The sequence below is a fragment of the Diplotaxodon limnothrissa genome, linkage group LG3 (assembly GCF_057381915.1).
Source record: "Diplotaxodon limnothrissa isolate DT_005_m linkage group LG3, D_limnothrissa_male_GT1.1, whole genome shotgun sequence".
Lineage (NCBI taxonomy): Eukaryota > Metazoa > Chordata > Actinopteri > Cichliformes > Cichlidae > Diplotaxodon > Diplotaxodon limnothrissa.
Window position 1 is genome coordinate 44,546,348 of NC_140598.1, and position 22,892 is coordinate 44,569,239.

General features: G+C 46.5%; 1 protein-coding gene across 1 annotated transcript; it reads left to right on the top strand.

Moving 5' to 3' along the window:
* Positions 1-22,255, top strand: LOC146636044 (uncharacterized). Its single transcript, XM_085350253.1, has 10 exons — positions 1-25; positions 1,023-1,314; positions 1,397-1,533; positions 1,678-1,972; positions 7,870-8,021; positions 8,109-8,388; positions 8,542-8,687; positions 8,943-9,198; positions 21,916-22,094; positions 22,191-22,255. Exons 1-10 carry the CDS (start codon positions 1-3, stop codon positions 22,253-22,255), a joined length of 1,827 nt encoding a protein of 608 aa, XP_085206379.1.
* The last annotated feature ends 637 nt before the right edge of the window (positions 22,256-22,892 follow it).

Here is a 22,892-nt window from a genome sequence, read left to right on the forward strand (position 1 = left end):
ATGGATTATATTTGGATCTTCACTGGTAAGCCAAATTGTCTTCAACTAAATGTATTACTTATAAATAATCAGTTCCAGATATTTTGTACTTTTTCATCTTTAAAACAAAACCCAGACCAAATACCACAGCTATGTTGTGAAAACACACAATTAACAGACTTCCTCCTCCTTTAATCATATCCTGGCTTACACAGAGAAAATGAGGAAACACACATTGGACTTTGTATTAAATGTATTAGAAGCAGTGATGGGGAAGAGCTGACTCATGCTCATGCAGATCAGTCAGTCAACAAAAATAACAGTGAGATAAATAATGCTAAAAGACTTGCTCAGCAGAGATAATTAAGGAATATTTACTTCTTTAAATAATAGTTGATGTTCATTTCACCGTCTATATGATTTTTAGAATCACTGCATATGTTTACAGGAACTTTCTTCATGATGACAACTGCAGCATTTCCAGGTAAAGATTTTTTTCTCCTCTTTTGAAAACAATCTTTTTTTTAAAATAATAGTTACTCATTTTTATTATTACAAAACCTCCATTACTTAGCGCTGAATCAAAACGGTATCCCGTCTTCAGTCAGTGTCAATTTGTGATTTGTGGAAAGGCAAAAGTAATTTGACTGCTTGCTTTAAATACCCAAAACAGGATGTATCCCTGGGTGCGTAACATACTGGAATTCTTCCTGACCTTTACGCTTAACATGCTCTGTTCCATGCTGCTCATTTACCATGTTACAATCCAACTGCTGGAATGTAGACCTAGAAATAGTGGATTGGTGCTCCAGTGATAACCAGTAGAGTGGAATTGAAAAATGTATGGTCCTGAAATCTGGATCAGAAATGTAAAAAAAAAAAAAGTGACCCTGATATAGATCCATATAATATAATCAATAATAATGGTATCGGGTCATCTTGCACATTTGCGGTGCACAAATAAATGAATGAATCTTGAGTAACCCCAAGCCCCCAGTGCAATCTATGAATTTTGACTAATTATGTCTGTTTTTCCCATTGAGGTCATCTTCTTCATAACCTGGCACTAAAGAAGACAGCTGTGCAGTCTTCAAACGGAGACAACATCGGACTTGCTTTCAAGGCCGTCGATGGCAATAGAGATGAGAACTATCAGAAATCGTCCTGCACACTTACTTTACCACAGTCTGATCCGTGGTGGAGGGTAGACCTGGCAAGAGTGTATACAATTGGTGCTGTTGCGATAACCAATATAGCAGGATTTGAAAACAGGTTGAATGGTGCAGAAATCTGGATTGGAAACTCGACAAACTTCAGTGACCCTGAGCGTGTGAGGTGAAACAGCGTGATACAGACTAACATTATAAATTTGCAGTCAGTTATAGTTCCATCAATTTCTTTTCTTGTTCATACACAGGTGTGCGGTCATCTCTCACATTCCCAGCGGACAGACGTTTTACTTTCCATGTAGCTCTATTGAGGGACGCTATGTCACTGTGTTCCTCCCAGGAAGCGGGAAGGTCCTAAATCTCTGCGAGGTTGAAGTGTACTACGGTAATCACATTTTTATTCTGAAGCTGATACAGAAGCCTGGTAGTTCACAGACTCCCCGGCTATGTTGACAGCCAAATGCGATCTTTAAAATCACCACACAGGGCACCTTCTAGAGAAACTGACTAATACTGGTTTTCCTCCAAGGATACCCATTACCCAATGTGGCACTCAAAGGAGAAGCTGCCCAGTCATCTACACTCTCTGTTGCCACTGCGTCCAAAGCCATCGATGGCAGACGGAACTCGTTCTATAGCAATGGGTTCTGTAGCCACACGGCTGAAGACGAGACCAACCCCTGGTGGAGGGTGGACCTGCAGCGAAGCTTTACAATCACTGCTGTAAAAGTCACCAACAGAGGAGACTGCTGTGCTGAAAGAATGGATGGAGCTGAGATCAGAATAGGACACTCACTGGAGAACAATGGAAACAATAATCCCAGGTAATGATTAGAAGTTAGTTAATTTTAGAATAATAGAACAGCAATATGTTAAAGTTTACAAGATATATACTATGTGCAGCATGACAACTAACATACTGAGGGCTAATTTTAAACCCCTGCTAAAATTAACAGTCTCCAGTTTATGGTAGTTTCATTTTAATGACAGTGGACAAAATATCCATAAAAAACCTATTATATAAAAGTTACAAATTGTTTTGGTATTTGATCCCCTACAAACCAGTCAGATTTCTGGCTTTCATAGATTGACTCAGTTCCTATTAGGCACAAATCAGTTAATCAGTTACAGATAAAACTGATCTTAGTTAAGTATAAAGCACACCTGTCCAGAAAATCAATTTCGTCCAGTCCAACCTTTCCACCACAATGGGCAAGAGCAAAGAGCTTTTAAAGGGACAAGACTGCAAAAGGCTGGAAAGAGCTACAGGAGCATCAGCAATAAGCTTGTCGAGAACACCAGACATACGGCCAAATCAACAAACTAGTAATTGTCCGAGCCAGTCTCCAGATAGAAAATCTGTGGAAGGAGCTGAGGCTTTGAGTTGATGTAAAACTAAACCTAAGAAACCTAAAAATCAACTCCTGACATGCTAACGTTCCTCCTTAGCAGGAACTTGAGGAAAATTGAAAACACCCTGTTGTTTACGCTTCACTGCTGATCGCTTGTAGATGGCACAGTCTCGCTCTGCAAACCACCTAGTTGGGCTGGAGCTTGGCACTCTCATTGAAGCTCTCATTGAAGGAGGACAGTTTTTCACCTTTCACTCTTACTTTGTGTTCCAACATAGTTGTAGGTGATAAGGACAGCACATCCTACACCCTTGTTGTCTTCCTCAGTGTTAGTGTGGAGATCTTTTTACTTATTTGGGTAATCACTGTGATTCTGGAAATAACCCAAAGAACACATGTCAGGGAATGGAATGTCGCCATGGCAACAGATGAAGATACTGGATATCCTAAAGGCTGCTGGTACCAGCCTTGATGTGGGTTTGGAGGGTTTTGCTTGTTCACCTGGAGGTTTCTCAGACAGTTGTCACTCACTGCAGCAGCAGAGGATTTTAGTGTTTTAACGTCTGTTTCAGCTGATCTAAGCAGTTATCAGTATCATCACTGCCATTCGGGACCCCCTCGGTGCAGCAGATCTTGCTTTTGCAGTCTGTGTCAGCCACTTCCTCCTTCAATACCTTGCCTGAATTGATTCCCTAGATGTGCTCCTGTGTAACAGAATCCCAGCTGCTGCTGCTCTCCTCTCTCTGTGCAGTTAGTCTGTGAGGTGAGGGATGGGTCCATGCTCTCCTGGTTCTGTGGAGAATGCAGGGTCCTTCTTTTGCCTTATCCTCAAACTGAGGTGCTCACATTTCTCCTGAGAGGGTTTGCATCCGTCATGCGATGGAGCCACTGCAGCGGGGCATGATCCGAACAGAGGGTGATAACGAAGGGAGTGGATCACCTGCTGTATCGCGAGACACTCTTTCTCTTTTTCTGGCACAACTGGGCCGCTGGCCCAACTTATCTGCTGGGTCAAAACTGCCCCCAGCCCACTATTCCAGGTGCTGGTGTGCACAAAAGGGAGGGAAAAATTAGGCATTATTTTTTAATTAATTAATTAATTAGGCAAAATTAGCATTATACAGCAGTTGTTTTGTTTGCTCTCAATTTTGACAGCCCTATTAAAGATTAATATCAGTCTGTACATTCTCCAGATAGCTTTTCTTCGAATTCTTTAATCCTCACTCACTTTTGCAACTTTGTACTTTTGTGTTACTCGCAGCAACAACTCCACCTCATTGTTAGTTCCTTTAAAAAACTCAGTGCTTTTCCTCAACATTTTGTCCATAATTAACCTGCATTACTGTAATCCGATTGTTTTTTTTTTTTTTTAAAGTAAGGAGTAAAGTAAGGGATTACTATTGCAAAAAAGGTAATTAGATTACTGTTGCTTTCCTGTAAGCACGCTGCGTTACTGCATTACTGCATTACTAAACCGTGATTTTGTTAGTGAGAGTATCTCACAACAATGATGTAAGCGCGTGTGATGTCCCTGGTATCAGCCTGCAGATCAACAATGGATGACATGGAGTGCAGGAGGGAGTACAACCATGTAGCATTTAAAGTGTAGAAGTACTGACCTTACTTTGAGTTCTAAACTGGTGAAAATAAAGTGACAGGACGTGTTGATTTTATTTATTTTCTGCTGTTATTTTACTTGCATTTATTTGAAAGAGTGAGTGTACACACTGTTATAGACAGTGTTGTTGTTAATGTATGTTTGGGGGCGTTGCACCCCTGAACCTTCAGAGGTTTTTCAGGGTTTTCCCTGCCGGAATGTTATGTGAGAAACAGTTTCCTGTATGTGTTTCCACTAGCTGTGGTTGTTTCTGAAAGCGATCAGTAAACGTCCTAAAATTGGCACTTGAGTTTCTGAACATTTTTATCCTGAGGTTATAACACACACTAAAAAATATTTTATATGCTAGAATATGCAGAAAATAGGTTTAGAGGTTAAACAAATTTCTTCAAGTCAAAGACAGTTGCATATAGTTGATTTTTTTCTTGATGGAATGTGCATAAAATCAAAAGATTAAAACTAACAAAACAAGTTTTTAAAAGAGACTTTTCATTTGATTCAATTTTATATGATGTATTATGCAGAAAAATAGAATTGGGCTGAAAGGTCTATTGCTTCATTATGTATTCAGGTTGTGCATCATGTTTTTAAAAAGTAACTAAGCAACTAAGTAATAAATAATAATAACTACGGGGCGATCGTGGCTCAAGAGTTGGCAGTTCGTCTTGTGATTGGAAGGTTGCCGATTCGAGCCCCGGCTCAGACAGTCTCGGTCGTTGTGTCCTTGGGCAAGACACTTCACCCACAGCCTACTGGTGTTGGCCAGAGGGGCCGATGGTGTGATATGGCAGCCTCGCTTCTGTCAGTCTCCTCCAGGGCAGCTGTGGCTACAACTGTAGCTTGCCTCCACCAGTGTGTGAATGTGAGAGTGACTGAATAGTGGAATTGTAAAGCGCTTTGAGGGTCTCGAAAAGCGCTATATAAATGCAATCCATTATTGCACAGCTGATTTAAATGGCTGAATTACCTCCTCAGCATGTCTGGAATTTCACCAGAGGCCTGGTAATGAACTAATCATTTGATTCAGGTGTGTTGACCCAGGGTTATAGCTAGATCCTGCAAGACACCGGCCCTCGAGGCCTGAAGTTGTCCACCCCTGCAGCAGAGCCTGTCTTTCATCAATATGAACTGCGGGTAGGTCCATGAAACTTAAGGGTGCACCAAGTGACAATCGGTTTCTTTCACTTGGTCAAAGGCTGAGCATAGGGTGTCATCACGAGACTGCTCTAATGGAAAATCTTCTACTGACCAAATCACCGGAGCCAGCGGTCCTCATACACTGCCCTGTCAGGTGTCCTGGTTGCCTGCACTCCTGCTTCAGTGTTTGTGCAGCCCTCTGTGGGTCGGGTGCCGCCTTTAGGACCCGGGGAGGCAGATCAGAAAAAAAAGGTTAGTGGGCAACAGCTGCAACTGGAAAGCCTTCAAGAACACCTCGGTTTAGAGTTAGGGTTAGGGGATTGTCACTGATAACAGAGGAGGGGCAGAGCCACAGTGACCCTGAACAGCCTCTCCAACACCTGCGTCTGGTGTTTGGCCTGGTCCTGTAGTCTGTTTAATTGCTGTCTCTGTGCCAATGCCTGTTCCCTGTGCATAGCTGCCATCCCTGCTAGCATCTCCTGCCATCTCTGTTAGCATCTGCACGGGCAATTGCACCGGCTAGGGAGGTAGCGCAGGTTGCAGGTCCGACATGATGACACTGGTTTCTGCACGACTTTGTTATCGCAGTCACGACTCTGGACACTTTGGTGTGATTTTTAATGGTCTTTACAAAGAACAGAGAATTTGTCTTGCGCCATTGTACAGTCTATGGCTGGAAAGCTTACCAGCTTACCTCTCTTCAGGTCCCGGCATCACTGAAAAGAGTGAGAGAATCATCACAAACTGAGGTGCAGCTGCCCTGCCAAGCTCTCTGGCACTACACCTCAAGCCTGCTACTCCTCCTGTGTAATGGAGCCACAGACCACACCTCTGCCACAACAGCATTTAATCTATTATTAGACTCAATTGCCTTCTTTCAAACTGTAAAAGAGCACTAGCCAGCACTTTAATCATGGTTTCCAGCATAGAGCATAGAAACTGAACATTTAACAGTATTTCCTGAAATTCTTTTGGGGCTGATCAATTCCTAACAACGTTTAAATTTTCAGCAATTGATTACACAACAGTGGGAAGTAGATTTCATCACAGTAGATGTCTTTCTGAAACTGAAAGTGCTGTAACTAAATGTAAGTATATTTGACTCACTATTGTCTTATTTGACACCTTGTGCCAACACAGAGCAGCACTTATGCTACTTCAACAGAGGCCGATTATCTTGTTAATAACTTTACTTTTTCCACTCTGTGTGACCTTGGATACTGTAGCTCCTCTGAAAAAGAGAGCCTCAAATCACAGGGACTTGAACCCTGGTATAATTCTCAAATTGCGCACCTTAAAGAAGATAACTCGTAAGCTGGACAGGAGGCATTTACACACACACAACTCGAAGCTCCATGGTTTGAGCCTCAACTCCTCTAGTCTACACGCCGAAGTATCGTTGGACAAAATACTGAATGTCCATTGGAGTGTAAGTGTGTGAGGGTTAGGTGAAAGTGCTTAAGCACAGATTTAAAAAAGTAATACAGAGAACATTTCATGTGAACGAGTTACATTGTGGATTCTCTGAGTGATATCTGACTTTATAACAGGTTTATTTTTATTGTTTGTTTATTATTTATTTATGTCCCCACAGCAGAAGCATGAGTAACACACACACACACACACACACACACACACACACACACACACACACACACACACACACACACACACACACACACACACAAACACAAACAAACTAAGAAGATTGTTGATTTATGTATCTGTGTTTTTCCAATTTTTGTGTTCTAGGTGCTGAATGTTTGTTTTGGGATTTTTTTGTGTCTCACAGGTGCAACAGTTGGCAATACATAATGCATTTCTATTTGTTTCTATCCCCCAGCTCTATTTCTATCCTCTTTTTTCTCAAATTGCCTGTCTTGCCTTAGACATTGTCATACTGGTCTACAAATAATGTAATATCTGAAATAATACAAAAAGAAACAAATACATAAACAGATGTAAGATTCTCATGAACAAGAGGAACACATAGAAAATAGCATTACATTAGAATATTCAGTTACGTATAAATATGCTTCACTTTGGTGTTTTATTCAGTTTATCTTTCTTCTATTAGATTTTATTATTCTCACATTTAAATTTAATCCAGTTATATAGACATACTTCTGTTTCCTTTTTTGCTGTAAAATTCTGTTTTTGTCCATCACAGTTTTCTCAATACAGCTTCTTTGACTGAATCGTACATTTTAAAGAGTAAGAGAAAAGAATAAAAATGATTTACTATTTACCAATATAAAATATAAATATATATAAAGCTCTGTTATAGCACCCTGTGTCATTTTAAACATAAAATGCTGGGTTTAATAGCTGGGGGGACTTCAATGTCTTTCAATCCCACCTTTTTCAACAGTTAAATAAAAAACAAAGAAACTTTTCTGTGGAGGGAGCTGAAGCTTTGAGTTGCCCAGCAGAAGCTAAGAAACTGCAAGGAGGGGTTTGAAAACCTATAAGAACTTATAAGAACCCAGTGTGTTCACTTTGGCCATCAAGAATGAAGAGAGAAGAAGATTATTTTCTAGTCCTTGAGTCATGTTATTTCAACATGAGGCCCATAATACTAACATAATACTGCCCCCACACTCTCTGCTGTCAGGTGTGCTTCCATCTCACATATCAATGCTGGTAAAACCTACACATACCGGTGTGATGGAGGCAGCATGGAGGGTCGCTTTGTGAACGTGTTTCTTCCTGGACAGCAGAAGACTCTCACCCTGTGTGAAGTGGAGGTGTATGCTGCCCCAGCAGGTAGAGCTTTAAGTGACTGGATCTGATCTACTGAAACACATCTGCCTGATACTGATTCGTACTTGTTTGTTCTTTTTAACACTTTAGTGGAGCCGCTTTCAAACGTGGCCTTAAGCAAGCCAACAGTACAGTCATCGACTTCATCACCACATCTGTCTTCCAAAGCTGTTGATGGGTACAAAAATGGTGCAGGCTTTACCCACACTTTAGAAGAAAAAAATCCCTGGTGGAGAGTAGACTTATTAGCCGTGTATAAAGTCAGTGCTGTCACCATCATCAACAGACAGGGCTGTTGTTCTGAAAGGATTCTTGGGGCAGAGATTCGGATCGGGGACTCACTGGATCAAAATGGAAATCAAAACCCGAGGTGAGACATGATTTCTGACTGGAATATTTATTATTATTATTATTCATTTTTTCTCCCATTTAAACAACACATTGTTTGAATAGATATTAGCTTTTTTCCCTTTAGTAAGTAAAACTGACACATTTCTCTTTGATGTTTCTACAACTCCATCAGGTGTGGCATTATTGAATCATTGGATGGTACACCAACATACACATTCCAGTGTCATGAAATGGAAGGTCGCTACATCAATGTGATCATACCAGCACTTCTGAGAGCTCTGACGCTGTGTGAAGTGCAAGTGTTTGCTTCTCTGCCTGGTATAGCCCTTGTTTTCTAGTGGTATATGTGGAAGCTGCTTGTTTCTTTTTCTTTTTTATATGATTTCTCATATTTATTATTGTACAGTCAAGAAATTGAACTGACTTTCTAGCTTTCAATGTTCGTGTTTTTTTTTGGGGGGGGGGGGGGGGGATTCAGAGCTGATTGCAACATTACAATTTAACCTGTTAAACTAAAATAAAAACAAACAGTCATGGATGAAACAAACAGAAACCTAACAAACTTCTCTCCAGCACCAGAAGCTGTTACTCCTTCACCCACTCCTCCACCTCCTCCCACCCCTCCTCCGCCTGTGAGCCTGCAGTTTGGTGGCAGGAACGTGACGGTGGTGGGAGAGAGGCTCTGCTGGTCCGATGCTCTGATGTACTGTAGACGTTATTACTGGGACCTGCTCAGCCTTCACAGCCAACAGGAGCAAAGCGAGTTGGAGCAGCTGCTGGGCCTCGTTCCTTTCTCCCTCACAGACCACGTCTGGCTGGGACTGCGCAGGTACTGATACAGAAGATACTTCTAACAACTCAATGAATGAACAGGGAGGACACAGAGTCATCCAGTATTCAAAAGGTCATAGTTCAAGTTTTCTTGTGCAAGTTAAGAACGTGTGTGTGCGTGTTAATGAGATCAGAATAACATTTAGACAGGAGAAGTGGAGTCGAATGGTAACAAAGAGAGTGACGATTGTCAGTACTGAGTAGGACTGGGTGATATGACCCAAAATTCATATCTCGATATTTTTTTAGCTGGATGGCGATATAAGATATATATGTCGATATTTTTTTAGCTGGATGGCGATATAAGATATATATGTCGATATTTTTTAAAGCCATAAAGTAAGAACAAGAAGAGTTCTTAGTCAAAGCTGTGTCCCAGATGTCACACAGGCACTTTTATTAACATACAGCATATATGGAAATGAAAAAAACTACTCAAAAGTAAATTATGAGCATTTATTAAATAATAATGCTCCATAAATAAAAGAAAACAATGTTGTTTTTGTGCATAACAAAAAGCTCACAATTGTGCAGTCAAAATGTAAACTAAAAGACGCTGAGCACAATAACAAAGACAGATTTCACAGCTGCTCTGTTCCCAACTTGTACTGCGTGACTGACAGCCTGGAGTTTGAAATCCGCTTCGTAACCATGTCTCTTAACAGCTGCCATTTATGGTCCTTTTACACACACAATACGGTAATATTACGTTGAAGCACAGTACGTATCACTCCGCGAGGCTCCTCGGTAGCCGTAATGCTCCGACAATCCATCAAGCGGTGCAGCTCCGTAGCTTACCAAAGTCATACCAAAACATTTTTTGACAGATTGCTGAGCGCTGTGTTCCACATAAAACCAGTTCGCAGTCATCAAGCACAACCAGAATTCATACATAAGGCGCGCTGTCAACTTTTGACATAATGAACGGATTTTAGGCTGTGCAGCCCCTGTGGACTGCATGGTGTTAGCGTGGTTAGCTTTTTAACACGTTGATGCTGTCCAGCCCCACACACGGGGTAATGCGCAGTAACTCGTTAACGGAAATTTGCCGTGTCCATCTTGTCGCTGCCTGCAGGTGAAGCGATGGGGAAGGAGGGGGAGTTGTCTTCAGTGAAGGAGAGGCGAGGTCAAGTAACGTTGCGTAAAGACAAAAGTGGACGAAAGAGAGGCAAACTTGTGGCTCCACAACTATAACTATAACGTAACATAGACTATATCGATATAAAGGATATTGTCACATCTTATATCTCGTATAAAAATATATCGATATTTAAAAAAAAACAACTTTATATATCGCCCAGCACTAGTACTGAGGTATAATACAAACAGAAGGCAACTTTACATCAAGGATAGTTGCAAGCACCAAGGAATCCACTGGTAAATGGAAGTATGAAGAGGCCGCTAGGACAGCTGCAACCATGCAAAACATTCAGACAGTAAGGTAAGTCATGAGAAGTCTGCTGAATGGGAAGATCAAGATTCAGGCAATCAACTCGTGTGCTTTGAGGGTCTTCAAATACCCTGCTGGGATAATAAGCAGGCCAAAAGAAGAGGTAAAACCTACTTACATCAAGACAAAGAGCTCTTTACCAGGCATTAAGTGTTCATCTTAGTCCAGCACCCTGAGACGCCGAGGACTAGTGAGTGTCAGAACCACTGTCCAGGATGAGACAACAAACATCCATGAGTAAATCAGGAAGATGTCCACAACTGATCATGTAAGGCAGAAACATTTCCCATAACCAAAGTAGTACCCTTTTTTTTTATTATTACCACATTCATGAAAACTGGAACTAATGTTGCTTTCTGTATGAATTTCCTTTTAGTTGAGAATAATGTCTCTGAACGCCAACATTCTCACTGAACTACTTAATACGCTCACCCATCACGATAACGAGCGGGTGGCTTAGTGACTCTCACTGGGTAACGTCTTACAGACTCTGTAACCTGTGTACAGTCAGTCGGTGATGATTTAAGAGACTGGGGTGTTTCTGGAGGTACGGTGGTCCCCATAACTTGTTCAACAGTCTCTTCCTGCAGAGTTGTACAAGGGTGAAGCATGGTGTCACTACCACTCTGGGCTGGTGACATCTGAGAGCTTGTCGGAGGATCCACTGTGACCTGCTGAGATACTGACTCAGGTCGTGTCAGCATTTGATCCACATGACGTTTCCACACTCCTTGGGCTCCAACATTCACCTTGTATGACACTGGCCCAGTCTTCTCCAGTACGACACCGTGCGTCCACTTGTCCTCTCCCGTCCTATAATCGCGCACCAAGACAGGCTCGCCAACAGTGAACCGTCTGTCCCTGGAGTGTTGCTGTCGGCATTGTTGTTGCGCATCTTGTGACCGACGCACGGCTCCGGCCACACTGGGCTTCAAACAATCCAGTCGAGAGCGCAGCTTGCGTCCAATGAACAATATAGCTGGCGTTTCTCTAGTTGTTGCATGCGGAGTGTTGCGATATGTCAAGAGGAACGTGTCAAGGCGTTGTTGCACAGGTGCTGTACCCCTGGAAGCTTTCAGTGCATGTTTGAATGTCTGCACAAAACGCTCAGCCAAACCATTAGTGGCAGGATGGTACGGCGCGGAGCGGATGTGTTTGACTCCATTAGCTTTCAGGAACACCCTGAATTCCTCAGAACAGAACTGCGGTCCGTTATCACTCACCAGGACGTGGGGAATGCCGTGGCGACTAAAGAGACCCCGTAGCACTTGTATGGTTTTACCAGCTGTGGTGCTATCCATAATATGCACTTCAGGCCACTTGGAATGTGCATCTACCACCACCAGGTACATGTGACTTTCAAATGGACCCGCAAAATCCACATGGATCCGTTCCCACGGACAGGAAGGCCACAGCCAAGGGTGTAAAGGTGCTAACCCAGGCTCTTTTTGCACACGCTGACAAGAGTGGCAGGCTTTAGCTTGAAGCTCAATTTGAGAATCAATGCCAGGCCACCAAACATAGCTGCGAGCTAAGCTCTTCATCCTCACCATCCCTGGATGTGGAGTGTGGAGCTCTTTCAGGACATGAGAGCGCAGCTTAGGTGGCACAACCACCCTCACGCCCCACATAAGGCATCCCTGCTGTATTGTGAGTTCATGTCTGCGCAGCAGATAGGGTGACAGCTCTTGATCTGTGTCCTTTGGTGCTGGAAAACATCCAGTTGTTACCATTTCCAGCACACGAGACAAAGTGACATCAGACAAAGTGTCACGTCTGATCTCGGCGACACTGACTGGTAATGTGTCCAGCTGAGATGCGTAGAATACCTCAACCACTCCCTGTTTCTCTTTCTGTGCAAGGGGCAGAGGTAAACGTGACAGACCGTCAGCATTGGCGTGATGTGCCCCCTTCCGATACTGTAAGGTGTAATTATGTGCTGACAGAAGGAGCGCCCAACGCTGCATTCGCGCAGCTGCCATTGATGGTGTACCTTTTACTGGACTCAGAATTGAGGTCAGTGGGCGATGATCAGTGAGCAAGGTGAACTTGTTACCATGGAGATACTGGTGAAACTTGCGCACTCCAAAAACAATTGCCAACGCCTCCCTCTCGATCTGAGCATAGTTTTGTTCTGCTTTGCTGAGGGTTCGTGAAGCATGAGCAATTGGCCGTTCTTGGCCATCAGGCATGACATGTGAGAGCACGGCTCCAACGCCATATGGTGAAGCGTCACATGCCAAACGGAGAGGCAGTTCAGGATTGTAGTGGGTGAGTATTTTTGGTGAGGCCAGACGTTCTTTAGCTTTCTGGAAAGCTGACTCGCAGGCTGATGTCCACTGCCATTTCTTCTCTTTAATGAGTAGCTCATTCAGCGGCTTCAGGACTGTAGCTAAATCAGGTATGAAACGTCCATAATAGTTGAGCATTCCCAGAAAAGAACGTAACTGGCTGACATCAGCTGGTGCTGGAGCTTCCATAACGGCACGCACCTTTTCTGGTGATTTGTGTAACCCTGCCGCATCAATTATGTGGCCCAGGTATTCCACTGATTCTTGGAAAAACAGGCACTTCTCCTGTTTGAGACGCAGGCCATAGTCCTCCAGCCTGCCCAAAACTGCCTTAAGGGATCTCAGGTGTGTCTGTTTATCTGGACCACTGACGAGGATGTCATCCAGATAACAATGGGTGTATGGTAGGCCGAGAAGCACTTGATCCATAGCCTTCTGAAACAATGCAGGTGAGGACGCCACTCCAAAAGGCAAGCAATTGAAACGGAGCAGCCCTTTTTGTGTCGAAATAGTCAGCAGCTTCTTAGACTCCTCTTCTACCTCCATCTGTAGGTAAGCATTTGCTAAGTCTAGCTTACTGAAATGCTGACCTCCTGCTAGAGAGCAAACAGATCCTCAATGCGTGGAAGTGGGTACTTATCCACACAGAGCTGCGAATTAAGAGTGACCTTGAAATCATCACAGAGTCTCACTGAGCCATCCTTCTTGTTGACAGGGACCACGGGCGTAGCCCAATCACTATGCTCCACTGGTGTGATCACCCCAAGCTCAGTCAGGCGTTTCAGTTCTGCCTCCACCCGAGGGCGGAGAGCATAAGGCACGTTACGTGATGGACAGAATTTGGGGACACTATCAGGCCTAAGAGTCAATCTGGCTTTAATTCCTTTCATTGTGCCCAGCTCCTTAGAGAAAACGGCTGAGTGTTTCTTTAGCACTGCCTCCAGATTGTCATATCCGCTTTGCTCTCTGGCATGGACCATCTTTAAGTCTTTCCAGTTCAGCTTAATCACTCTCAGCCACTCCCTACCAAACAGTGGTGGAGCATCCACCTTTACCACGTACAAGGGTAGAGTTGCACGCTGCTTATTCAGTTCAACTTGCACCTTGATGACCCCTTCTGGTGCCAGCGGCTCCCCAGTGTACGTTTTCAGCATGATGTCAGTGGGTTGCAGCGGCAACTGACTCAGCATACTTTTATATTGTTCCCATGGAATCAAAGACACAGCAGCCCCTGTATCCATCTCCATCTCCATTTTCTTCCCGTTAACTACAGGCATTAGGGAGATACGTGAATATTTCTCTTTTTGTGACAAAGAATACAGCTCCAACTCACTATCAGTGTCGGGTCTGGTTCCTTCACTTTCACTCTCCTCTGCAGCAACATGATGAATTCTCCTCTTTTTGTCCTTTGCTCTGTTTTTAACTGCATTGCCTTTCAGCTCAGGTTTCCCCTCTTTCTCTTTCCTATTCCAATCTTGGCTGCTTCTGGCTCTACCTTTACACATGCGTTTCGTGTGGCCCTTCCTTCCACACTGGTGACAGTCACGGTCTTTGTACCAGCAGTCATCATCAGTATGATTAATTTTCCTGCAGCGGCGGCATTTATCACCTTTTTGTGACAGCACCGCATTCAGTTTAAGGGAACCACTCAACTGCTGCACTTCACGTGTTGCTGTCTCTGCCGACACAGCATAATCAACTGCTTTGCGAAACGTGAGATCCTTTTCAGTCAAAAGACGCTTCTGCACAGTTTCACACTTTAATCCACACACAAATCTGTCTCGTAGAGCATCTTCCAGATACGCACCAAACTCGCAATGTTCTGACAGTCTTTTCAGCACCGCCACATACTGTGCGACCGTTTCTTCTTCCCCCTGATTCCTCTTGTGGATCCGGAACCTTTCAGCTATTACCAGCGGTTTGGGAACAAAATGAGCTTGCAAAACACCCACAATATTGTTATACTGCATTGTCCCAGGCTTGCTTGGAGCTACTAGATTACGCAGCAGACCGTACGTCTTGGGACCCATCACACTCAACAGCACCGGGACCCGTTTCTCAGGCTGAATGTCATTAGCAAGGATGTAATGCTCAAAACGTTCAATATACGTCGCCCATTGCTCACCAGCATCATCAAAGGGGTCCATCTGCCCAATCATTCCAGCCATGATGTATCCGCTGTCCACAGCCAACACTGTCGTTTCTGACTCGTCGGCGAAAAAGCAGCTAGCAGCTAGCTCCGATGCTAATTCACCACGCGATCGTCCGTTTTCCGTCCAAACTCGGCCATGCAGTCAGTTCATGCTCAGTAGACGGCCAAGTCTTCCAGACGTCAAAACTCGTCGCCAATTTATGTTATATTTCCACTGTAGTGTCAGTATGTAGCCGCTAAGACTGGTGGACCTAAATCTTCACCACCACGTCTGTATACATACAAGCAGAAAGGGGAGCAAGCGGGTCAGCGCTCAGGGCACAGAAACTAAGCTGGCTTCAAACACCATTTATTTCCATAAAAAAAACACAGCCAGAGTCACAAATACAAGATAAAATTCCCCGTATACAATAAAAATAGTGTTGCAACCCGCTAAAAACCCTGCCGGCAGAAATAACTATACACTATTAAAACAAGGCTAAAACATGTTTTCCATATGCTAAAATTACCCTCCCATAGTCCCATAATCCCACAGTCCAGCCACACATGGGCGAATGGTCCTTATATGAAAGAGACAGGAGAGGAACTTCTCTTCCGGTATGGTAAAACTCGTCAGCAGCAGACCAGGGAGGAGACTCCTATCGCAGACCTGTCTCCTCCTGACAGCGCGTCACCGCACAGTCCCGCCCCGCTCCACACCTGAACACGGCCTCCCTCGTCTCACCGTCAGATGCAGGCAGAAGGGCATCCCTGCCCTGTTGTGCATTGCAGCCATCGCCACCCACTGTTGCTGTTCCTGCGTTGGGAGTGGATCGCCGAACGACTCGCGGCACCCCACAGTCAGGCAGCAGTTCCTTCCACACACGTGCGGGCTTGCACGCGTTCCTTTTTCTCCTGCTCACCTTTCGTGCGACACTCCTCTTTTTGTCTCTGCGCTCACTATCCCCTTTAACAGGTCAACCTGGCGGCTGATAGGCCACCTTGGGGAACGCCCCCACCTCACAGGTGCCTACAATTGTCTGTTTAGTCCACAGTGGATTAAAGGAACATGGTACAACATTAACACACATAATATAAATATGAGGATAAAACCATGCCGTATAAATATCAATAAACAAACATGCAATATAAATATCACAATAAAATCATTCAAATAAAATCAACACTATGTACCAATACACAGATTGATAAAACATAAAAACACAAATTTCCACTGTGTGACAAGTACACTATTAGTGTCATGGTTGCAGTGTTGGGAAGGTTACTTTTAAAATGTATTCCATTACAGAATACAGAATACATGCCCCAAAATGTATTCTGTAACGTATTCCGTTACGTTACTCAATGACAGTAACGTATTCTGAATACTTTGGAATACTTAATATATTGTGGCGAGTTCAGACAAGGAGGAGACGGAGGTATCGTTTGGTCTTGCTTCCCGTGAGCTAGCCAGGGAGCACAGCCGTTTATTACATTTGCAGAAGAACACACTGCCGCTAGCTAACTGCTCAGCGCGGCAACCACAACACACATAGGGCGCCCTCTGACCCCGGAAGGACACACCGTCGCAGCGAGAGGGCGTCACCCGTCACCATGGTAACATACACAAAACATAACTGTACAAACAGAACCCCGAACAGCCCTGACCCGCTACAATATTATCATGCTTTTTATAACAACGTGAATGTACTATTGCTGTGTGATTTATTACTATTACTGAAGGTCCGTGACTCCGAACTGTAGTAAAGGGACCTCTGACTAATACGGAGGGGTCCCTGTCGGCTGGTAGCCGAAAAATAGCTCTACTTTGTTGTGTGGGTCAACTTTTCTTGCGAGAGACAGAGAGAGGCGTTGAAAGACTGCTCCAACGGAACTTAATGTTTTCGGAGGAAAACACGAACACAGCGTACAGTCGAGTCTTAATAGCGTACTTACAACTGGGCTCGTCAGGCACTCTTCTTGGCTGAAGTGGTTATTATTATATTTACATGCTCCCGTTTTTGCTCGATGACTGCTCCTACCTTTCCACTCCCCTTTTTCTCCCTCCTCGCGCTCACAGACACATAATGTGTATGGCAGTCCATTCTCCCTGCAACACGGACTACACTGCCCATGATGCTACATTCTTTAGAGCTATGCTTGTAGCATTCTGCCTGTTAGCTTAGCACAACAACAACAACAACGAAAAGGCGCTCTCTCACCCAGGAAACACACAGTCGCAGAGAGAGAGAGAGAGCGTCGCCCTGTAACCATGGCAACCGTAACGCTGCCGCCTGGAACAAAAGAACGTAGATGTCAAACAAAACCCAAACAGTCCTGACCCGCGACAATATGAAACAGGAAAGTACCCCAGTGTAATCCATTTATTTCAACAAAGTAACTGTATTCTGAATACCACCTTTTTAAACGGTAACTGTAACGGAATACAGTTACTCATATTTTGTATTTTAAATACGTAACGGCGGTACATGTATTCCGTTACTCCCCAACACTGCATGGTTGGCTGTGTGGCAGGCAAGCAGAAGTGGTGGACCCAAAATTGCAGGACTCTTGGAGATGGGAATAAACTGAAAACGCAGCTTTATTGCTGGAAGAATGATTCACGAAATACAACTTACAAAAACAAAACTCTAAACCGAGGTGCTGGAGGACAGGACATTACAAACACACAGCAAGTTGAGGGTACGAAGCGACACTGACACAGAGAAACACAGGGCTTAAATACACAGATGGCAGTAATCAAGGGATGAGAGACAGGAGGGGAACACACCTGGCAGAAATCACAGCTGACGAGACAGGGGAAACGTAAACTGAGCACACTCACATACGACACAGACCTTCACAATAAAACAGGAAACTCAGACACATGGAACCAGACAAGACATTGAACTAAACAGACAGATTCACAAACAGACGGGGTGACACCATAGACAGACAGATACAGACGCAGACTCAGAGGCAGACCGAATATAACACGTAGAACTCAAACAATAATAATAATCATGATAATAAATTGGAAAATGATAATAATAAACTTAAAGCGCTGGGTCACCGACCCAGGACCATGACAGTACCCCCCCCTCAAGGGCTGGCCCCCGACAGCCCCAAAAGACAAACAGACCACCAAGCCAGGGTGGGCGGCGGGAGGCACAGGACGGAAGGCCCAGAACAGAACAAAAGAAGAGCCCCCCCAGAAAACCAAAAAAAATGTCCAAAGACCACACAGGGGATCAGAGTCCAAAACGTAGGTCAGGAGGTCGGCCTGGGGACTGATAGGTCAGAAGGCCAGCACAGTTCATTTCGGGAGGCCGACCGTGCGAAAGGCAGCAGCAGCGGGGCAGGTTCGGAGGCCGGCCGTGCGGACGGCAACGGCGGTGACGGGCAAACAGTTCTGGGGGCCGACCGTGCGGACGGCAACGGCGGAGGCGTAGAAACAGTTCTCGGGGCCGACCGTGCGCATGGCAGCGGTGGCAACAGAGCAAGTCTGGGGGCCAACTGTGCGCATGGCAGCGGTGGCAACAGAGCAAGTCCGGGGGCCGACCGTGCGCATGGCAACGGTGGCGAAAGAGCAAGTCCGGGGGCCGACCGTGCGCATGGCAGCGGTGGCAACAGAGCAAGTCCGGGGGCCGGCCACGCGGAGGGCAGTGGCGGCGTTCAGGAGGTCGTCCACAGCGGCGACAATGCCCAACTAGAGGCCAGGAAAGCGGCCGGCAGAGACGAGGTGGAACAGGACGAGCTGGAACTGATGATGGTGTGACAACCGCAGGACCAGACGAGGCAGGACCAGACGAGGCAGGACCAGACGCTGAAGCCGGACCTGGCGTGGAAGAAGCCACTGCGGCTGGACCAGGCGAGGCTGAAACCGGAGCTGGACCAGGCGAGGGTGAAACCGGAGCTGGACCAGGTGAGGGTGAAGCAGAAGCTGGACCAGGCGAGGGTGAAGCAGAAGCTGGACCAAGCGACGGCGTGGGTGGTGAAGCTGAAGCTGGACCAGGTGACGGCGTGGGTGAAGCTGAAGCTGGACCAGGCGACGGCGTGGGTGAAGACACAGAGGCTGCAGCTGGCGAGGATGAAGACACAGAGGCTTCAGCTGGTGAGGATGTAGACACAGAGGCTGCAGCTGGCGGCGGCGTGGAAGCCGGAGACGGAGGCGCTGCAGCAGGCGGCAGCGTGGACGAAACTGTGGATCCAGCTGCTGCTGCAGGTGTGGATGAGGCTGCTGGTGGAGCAGCTGGTGGCTGGACGGGCTCCTCAGGCCCCCCAGCTGACGAGGAAGGTTGCTGGACGGGCTCCTCGGGCCCCCCAGCTGGCGAAGCAGGAGGCTGGACGGGCTCCTCGGGCCCTCCAGCTGGCGAAGCAGGAGGCTGGACGGGCTCCTCGGGCCCTCCAGCGAAAACAGTCTCAGGACCAGTGGGCACAGGGGCCCCTGGAACACACAGGACAAAACCAGCAGGCGCAGGGACCTCTGGCAGGGACAGAACAGAACCAGCAGGCACACGGGCCTCTGGCAGGGACAGATCGGAACCAGCAGGTACACGGGCCTCTGGCAGGCACAGAACGGAACCAGCAGGCACACGGGCCTCTGGCAGGCACAGAACAGAACCAGCAGGCACACGGGCCTCTGGCAAGCACAGAACGGAACCAGCAGGCGCACGGGCCTCTGGCAGGCACAGAACAGAACCAGCAGGCACACGGGCCTCTGGCAGGCACAGAACGGAACCAGCAGGCGCACGGGCCTCTGGCAGGCACAGAACGGAACCAGCAGGCACACGGGCCTCTGGCAGGCACAGAACACGGGCCTCTGGCAGGCACAGAACGGAACCAGCAGGCGCACGGGCCTCTGGCAGGGACAGATCGGAACCAGCAGGCGCACAGGCCTCTGGCAGAGACAGATCAGAACCAGTAGGCGCACGGGCCTCTGGCAGTAACAGAACAGGACCAGCAGGCCCACGGGCCTCTGGCAGGAGCAAAACAGAACCAGCAGGCACGCGGGCCTCTGGCAGGGACGAAACAGGTTGCGCTGGCTTCTTTATGTCCAGGGGTCCAGAGTTAACTGAATGCTGATATTTAACCTCTGGGGAGGCCCCGGAGAGAGTAAAAGTCTCAAATTTAGCCAGGTCTTGAGGAGCAACGAAAGTCTGTGTGGGGGCATCCTCCTCCTGAAAACGAGTGGGTGGAGATGGTGGCTGAATAGACGGTGGAGCTGGCGGCTGAGGTGCAGGCCGTGCTAAAGGCTGAGGCGCTGGAAATACAAGAGAGTGCACTGAGGTCGACTGAGCTGCGAGTGACTGGAGAACAGGAGGAGACTGAGCTGCAGAGGACTGAACTGGGGACCGCTGGGCAGCTAAGTGAGCTTCTGGCTGGGCAGCTAAGCAAACTGAGGGCTGCTGGACTGCGAATTGTGATGACTGCTGGGCAGCTGACTGCACTACCTCAGTGGAGTTTTTAAAAGACTCGGGAAATGCTGGCTCTTCAGCCTCTAGCGGTCCAGAGTCTGCTGAGGGAGGACTCTGGGGAGGCCCTGGAGATTGTGTCAATATCTACAACATTACCACTTGAAGTCTTTAAATGAGTGTCAGTAGCCCAAGAAACGAAACATTCGGGCGCACACTGAACAGTCTCTTGAGGTGGCAGTTCAGAGAATAAAACAGTCTTAATGTTCTCAGAGCTGAGGTTAATTGTCTCCGGGGTGGAAGCCGCAGCTTTAGCTGATACGGGGTTAACAGGGTCAGATGGAGCAGAAGAAACATAATCCTTTTTATTGACATTCCCAGAAGGAGTGCGGGAAAAACTGTCGTGGTTACTCACAGCTGCTGATTGCTCTGGGAAGGGGCTGGAGTGCGGCTGTAGCGAGGACTGGTAATGGCGCCGGTGCCGTTTCCTCCTGGAAGTGGGAGTGGAAACTGCAGAGGAGAATGGCGATGGCGGAGAGGCCGACTCCTCATCCTGCGCCCACATGGCCGCAAGGAAAGAGGCTGGCGAGCGACAGTCGGAGCAGACCGGAGTCGGTAGTTCGCTCGGTGGCAGCGGCAAGGGGTTGATATCCTGCCGCGGCGATCGCTGTGGTGTCGCAGAAGGCTCCGTGTTCGGCCGCTGCTGTGTTGCAGGGAGCTTACGCTGCTTCGCAGCGCGCTCCGTCAGTTGCTGCTGTTGCTGCGGAGGCCTCGGAGTGGAGTACTGCGAACGAGCAAAGGCCGCTAGCTCCTGAGCCTGAAGAACCTCCTGGGCTTCGTGCATCTCGTCAATTAAGCTCATGAATCCCTTGAGTTGGCAGAGATGTGGATTCCCCTCGAGGATTGTTCCAATAGCGTTTAATCCGATCGCCATCGCCTTAGTATCCTTTGTGTGGGAAATCCGCTCCATTAGGGCCATGACGTGGGCGAGATCGCGCTCCCGGGATGAGTCCGCTGGGTCCATGTACTGGTCGCGTCGTTCTGTCATGGTTGGCTGTGTGGACAGACCACTGTACAGTATGCATATAGTATGTTGTGATAGAAGTAGCTATACCTAGTGATACCAGGAAAAAGGATCATGGGAAGCTTGAGAAGTACCAAGGACTGAGAGTGAAGCTAGAGAAGATTTGAAGGGTAAAGACAACAGTGGTCCTCATGGTAACTCAGTTCTTGATGGACCAGCATTGGGGTCGTAGTGAATAGTGATGATGCTGAACTGGGTAAGAGGAAGAAAATGAATGAAGGCTTGGAGTGATTTGGGGTTTTTGTTTATCCCATCATAAAGACCACATAGCTTGAAAATGTGAAAAAGCAGTTAAAATCCATAGGCTACATAAATGGCAGTATTTTGATTCACTATGTCCAACAGATCCTTGAATAGAGATGACTGGTTCTGGATGTCCGGACACTCCATGAATTTCTTCAACTGGCCACAAGATTTTGTCCCTTACTATTACTCCAGCATGTGTGGAGCCATGAGCAATGGAGAGCACTTCATGTGGCAGGACCTGCACTGTGGGGAACACGTCAACTTCATCTGCCAATCAGGTCGGGCTGAGATGACGCTAATGCATGTGTGCACTGTTGTTCCTCAGAAAGTTTTGTGCTTCTGAGGACTGATTACTCTACCTTCTGTTCATTTAGGTGCTGGGGACAATGTGCAAAGAGTGGATTTCTACAGCACCAAGAATGTCACAACTGTAAAGTAAAGTTCCCTGGGTGGGACGCCAGGTGGGCATATATATATATATAAGGGGTGCAACGATACTCGTATCAATATCGAACCGTTCGATACAGTGCTTTTGGTTCAGTACTCATATGTATCGAACAATACAAAATGTTTTATTTATTTTATCAACTTTTCTTCTGACGATGCTGTCTGTGTTGAGCGCTCAGTGGATCTGTGTTCAACTACTCCACTGAGCGCAGCGCAAGCTAGCAAGACAGAAGCTAAGCTCGTTGCAACATGGCAACTGCCTCAACGCTCCCCGAAATTGAACCTCCCCCACCCTCATTCAGATCTGGCGTTTGGAAATATCTTGGTTTTCATGTGACGTATGACCCTGATGGTAAGCGCGTCATGGACAAAAGTAAAACAGTATGTCGGATGTGCCACGCAATGCTCAATTACATTGGTGGGAACTAGTGCGTTAGCGCAGTTAGCTTGTTAACGTGTTGACGCCTCCAGGCCCACACATGGGGAGATCCGCGGTAACGGAGATTTGCTGCATTATGGCGTTAATGTCATTTTAACGAGATTAACACTGACAGCAGTAGTGGCAACACAACGAATATGACTGCACATTTACTCCGACATCATCCTAGTGCAAAGACAAGTGGAAACAG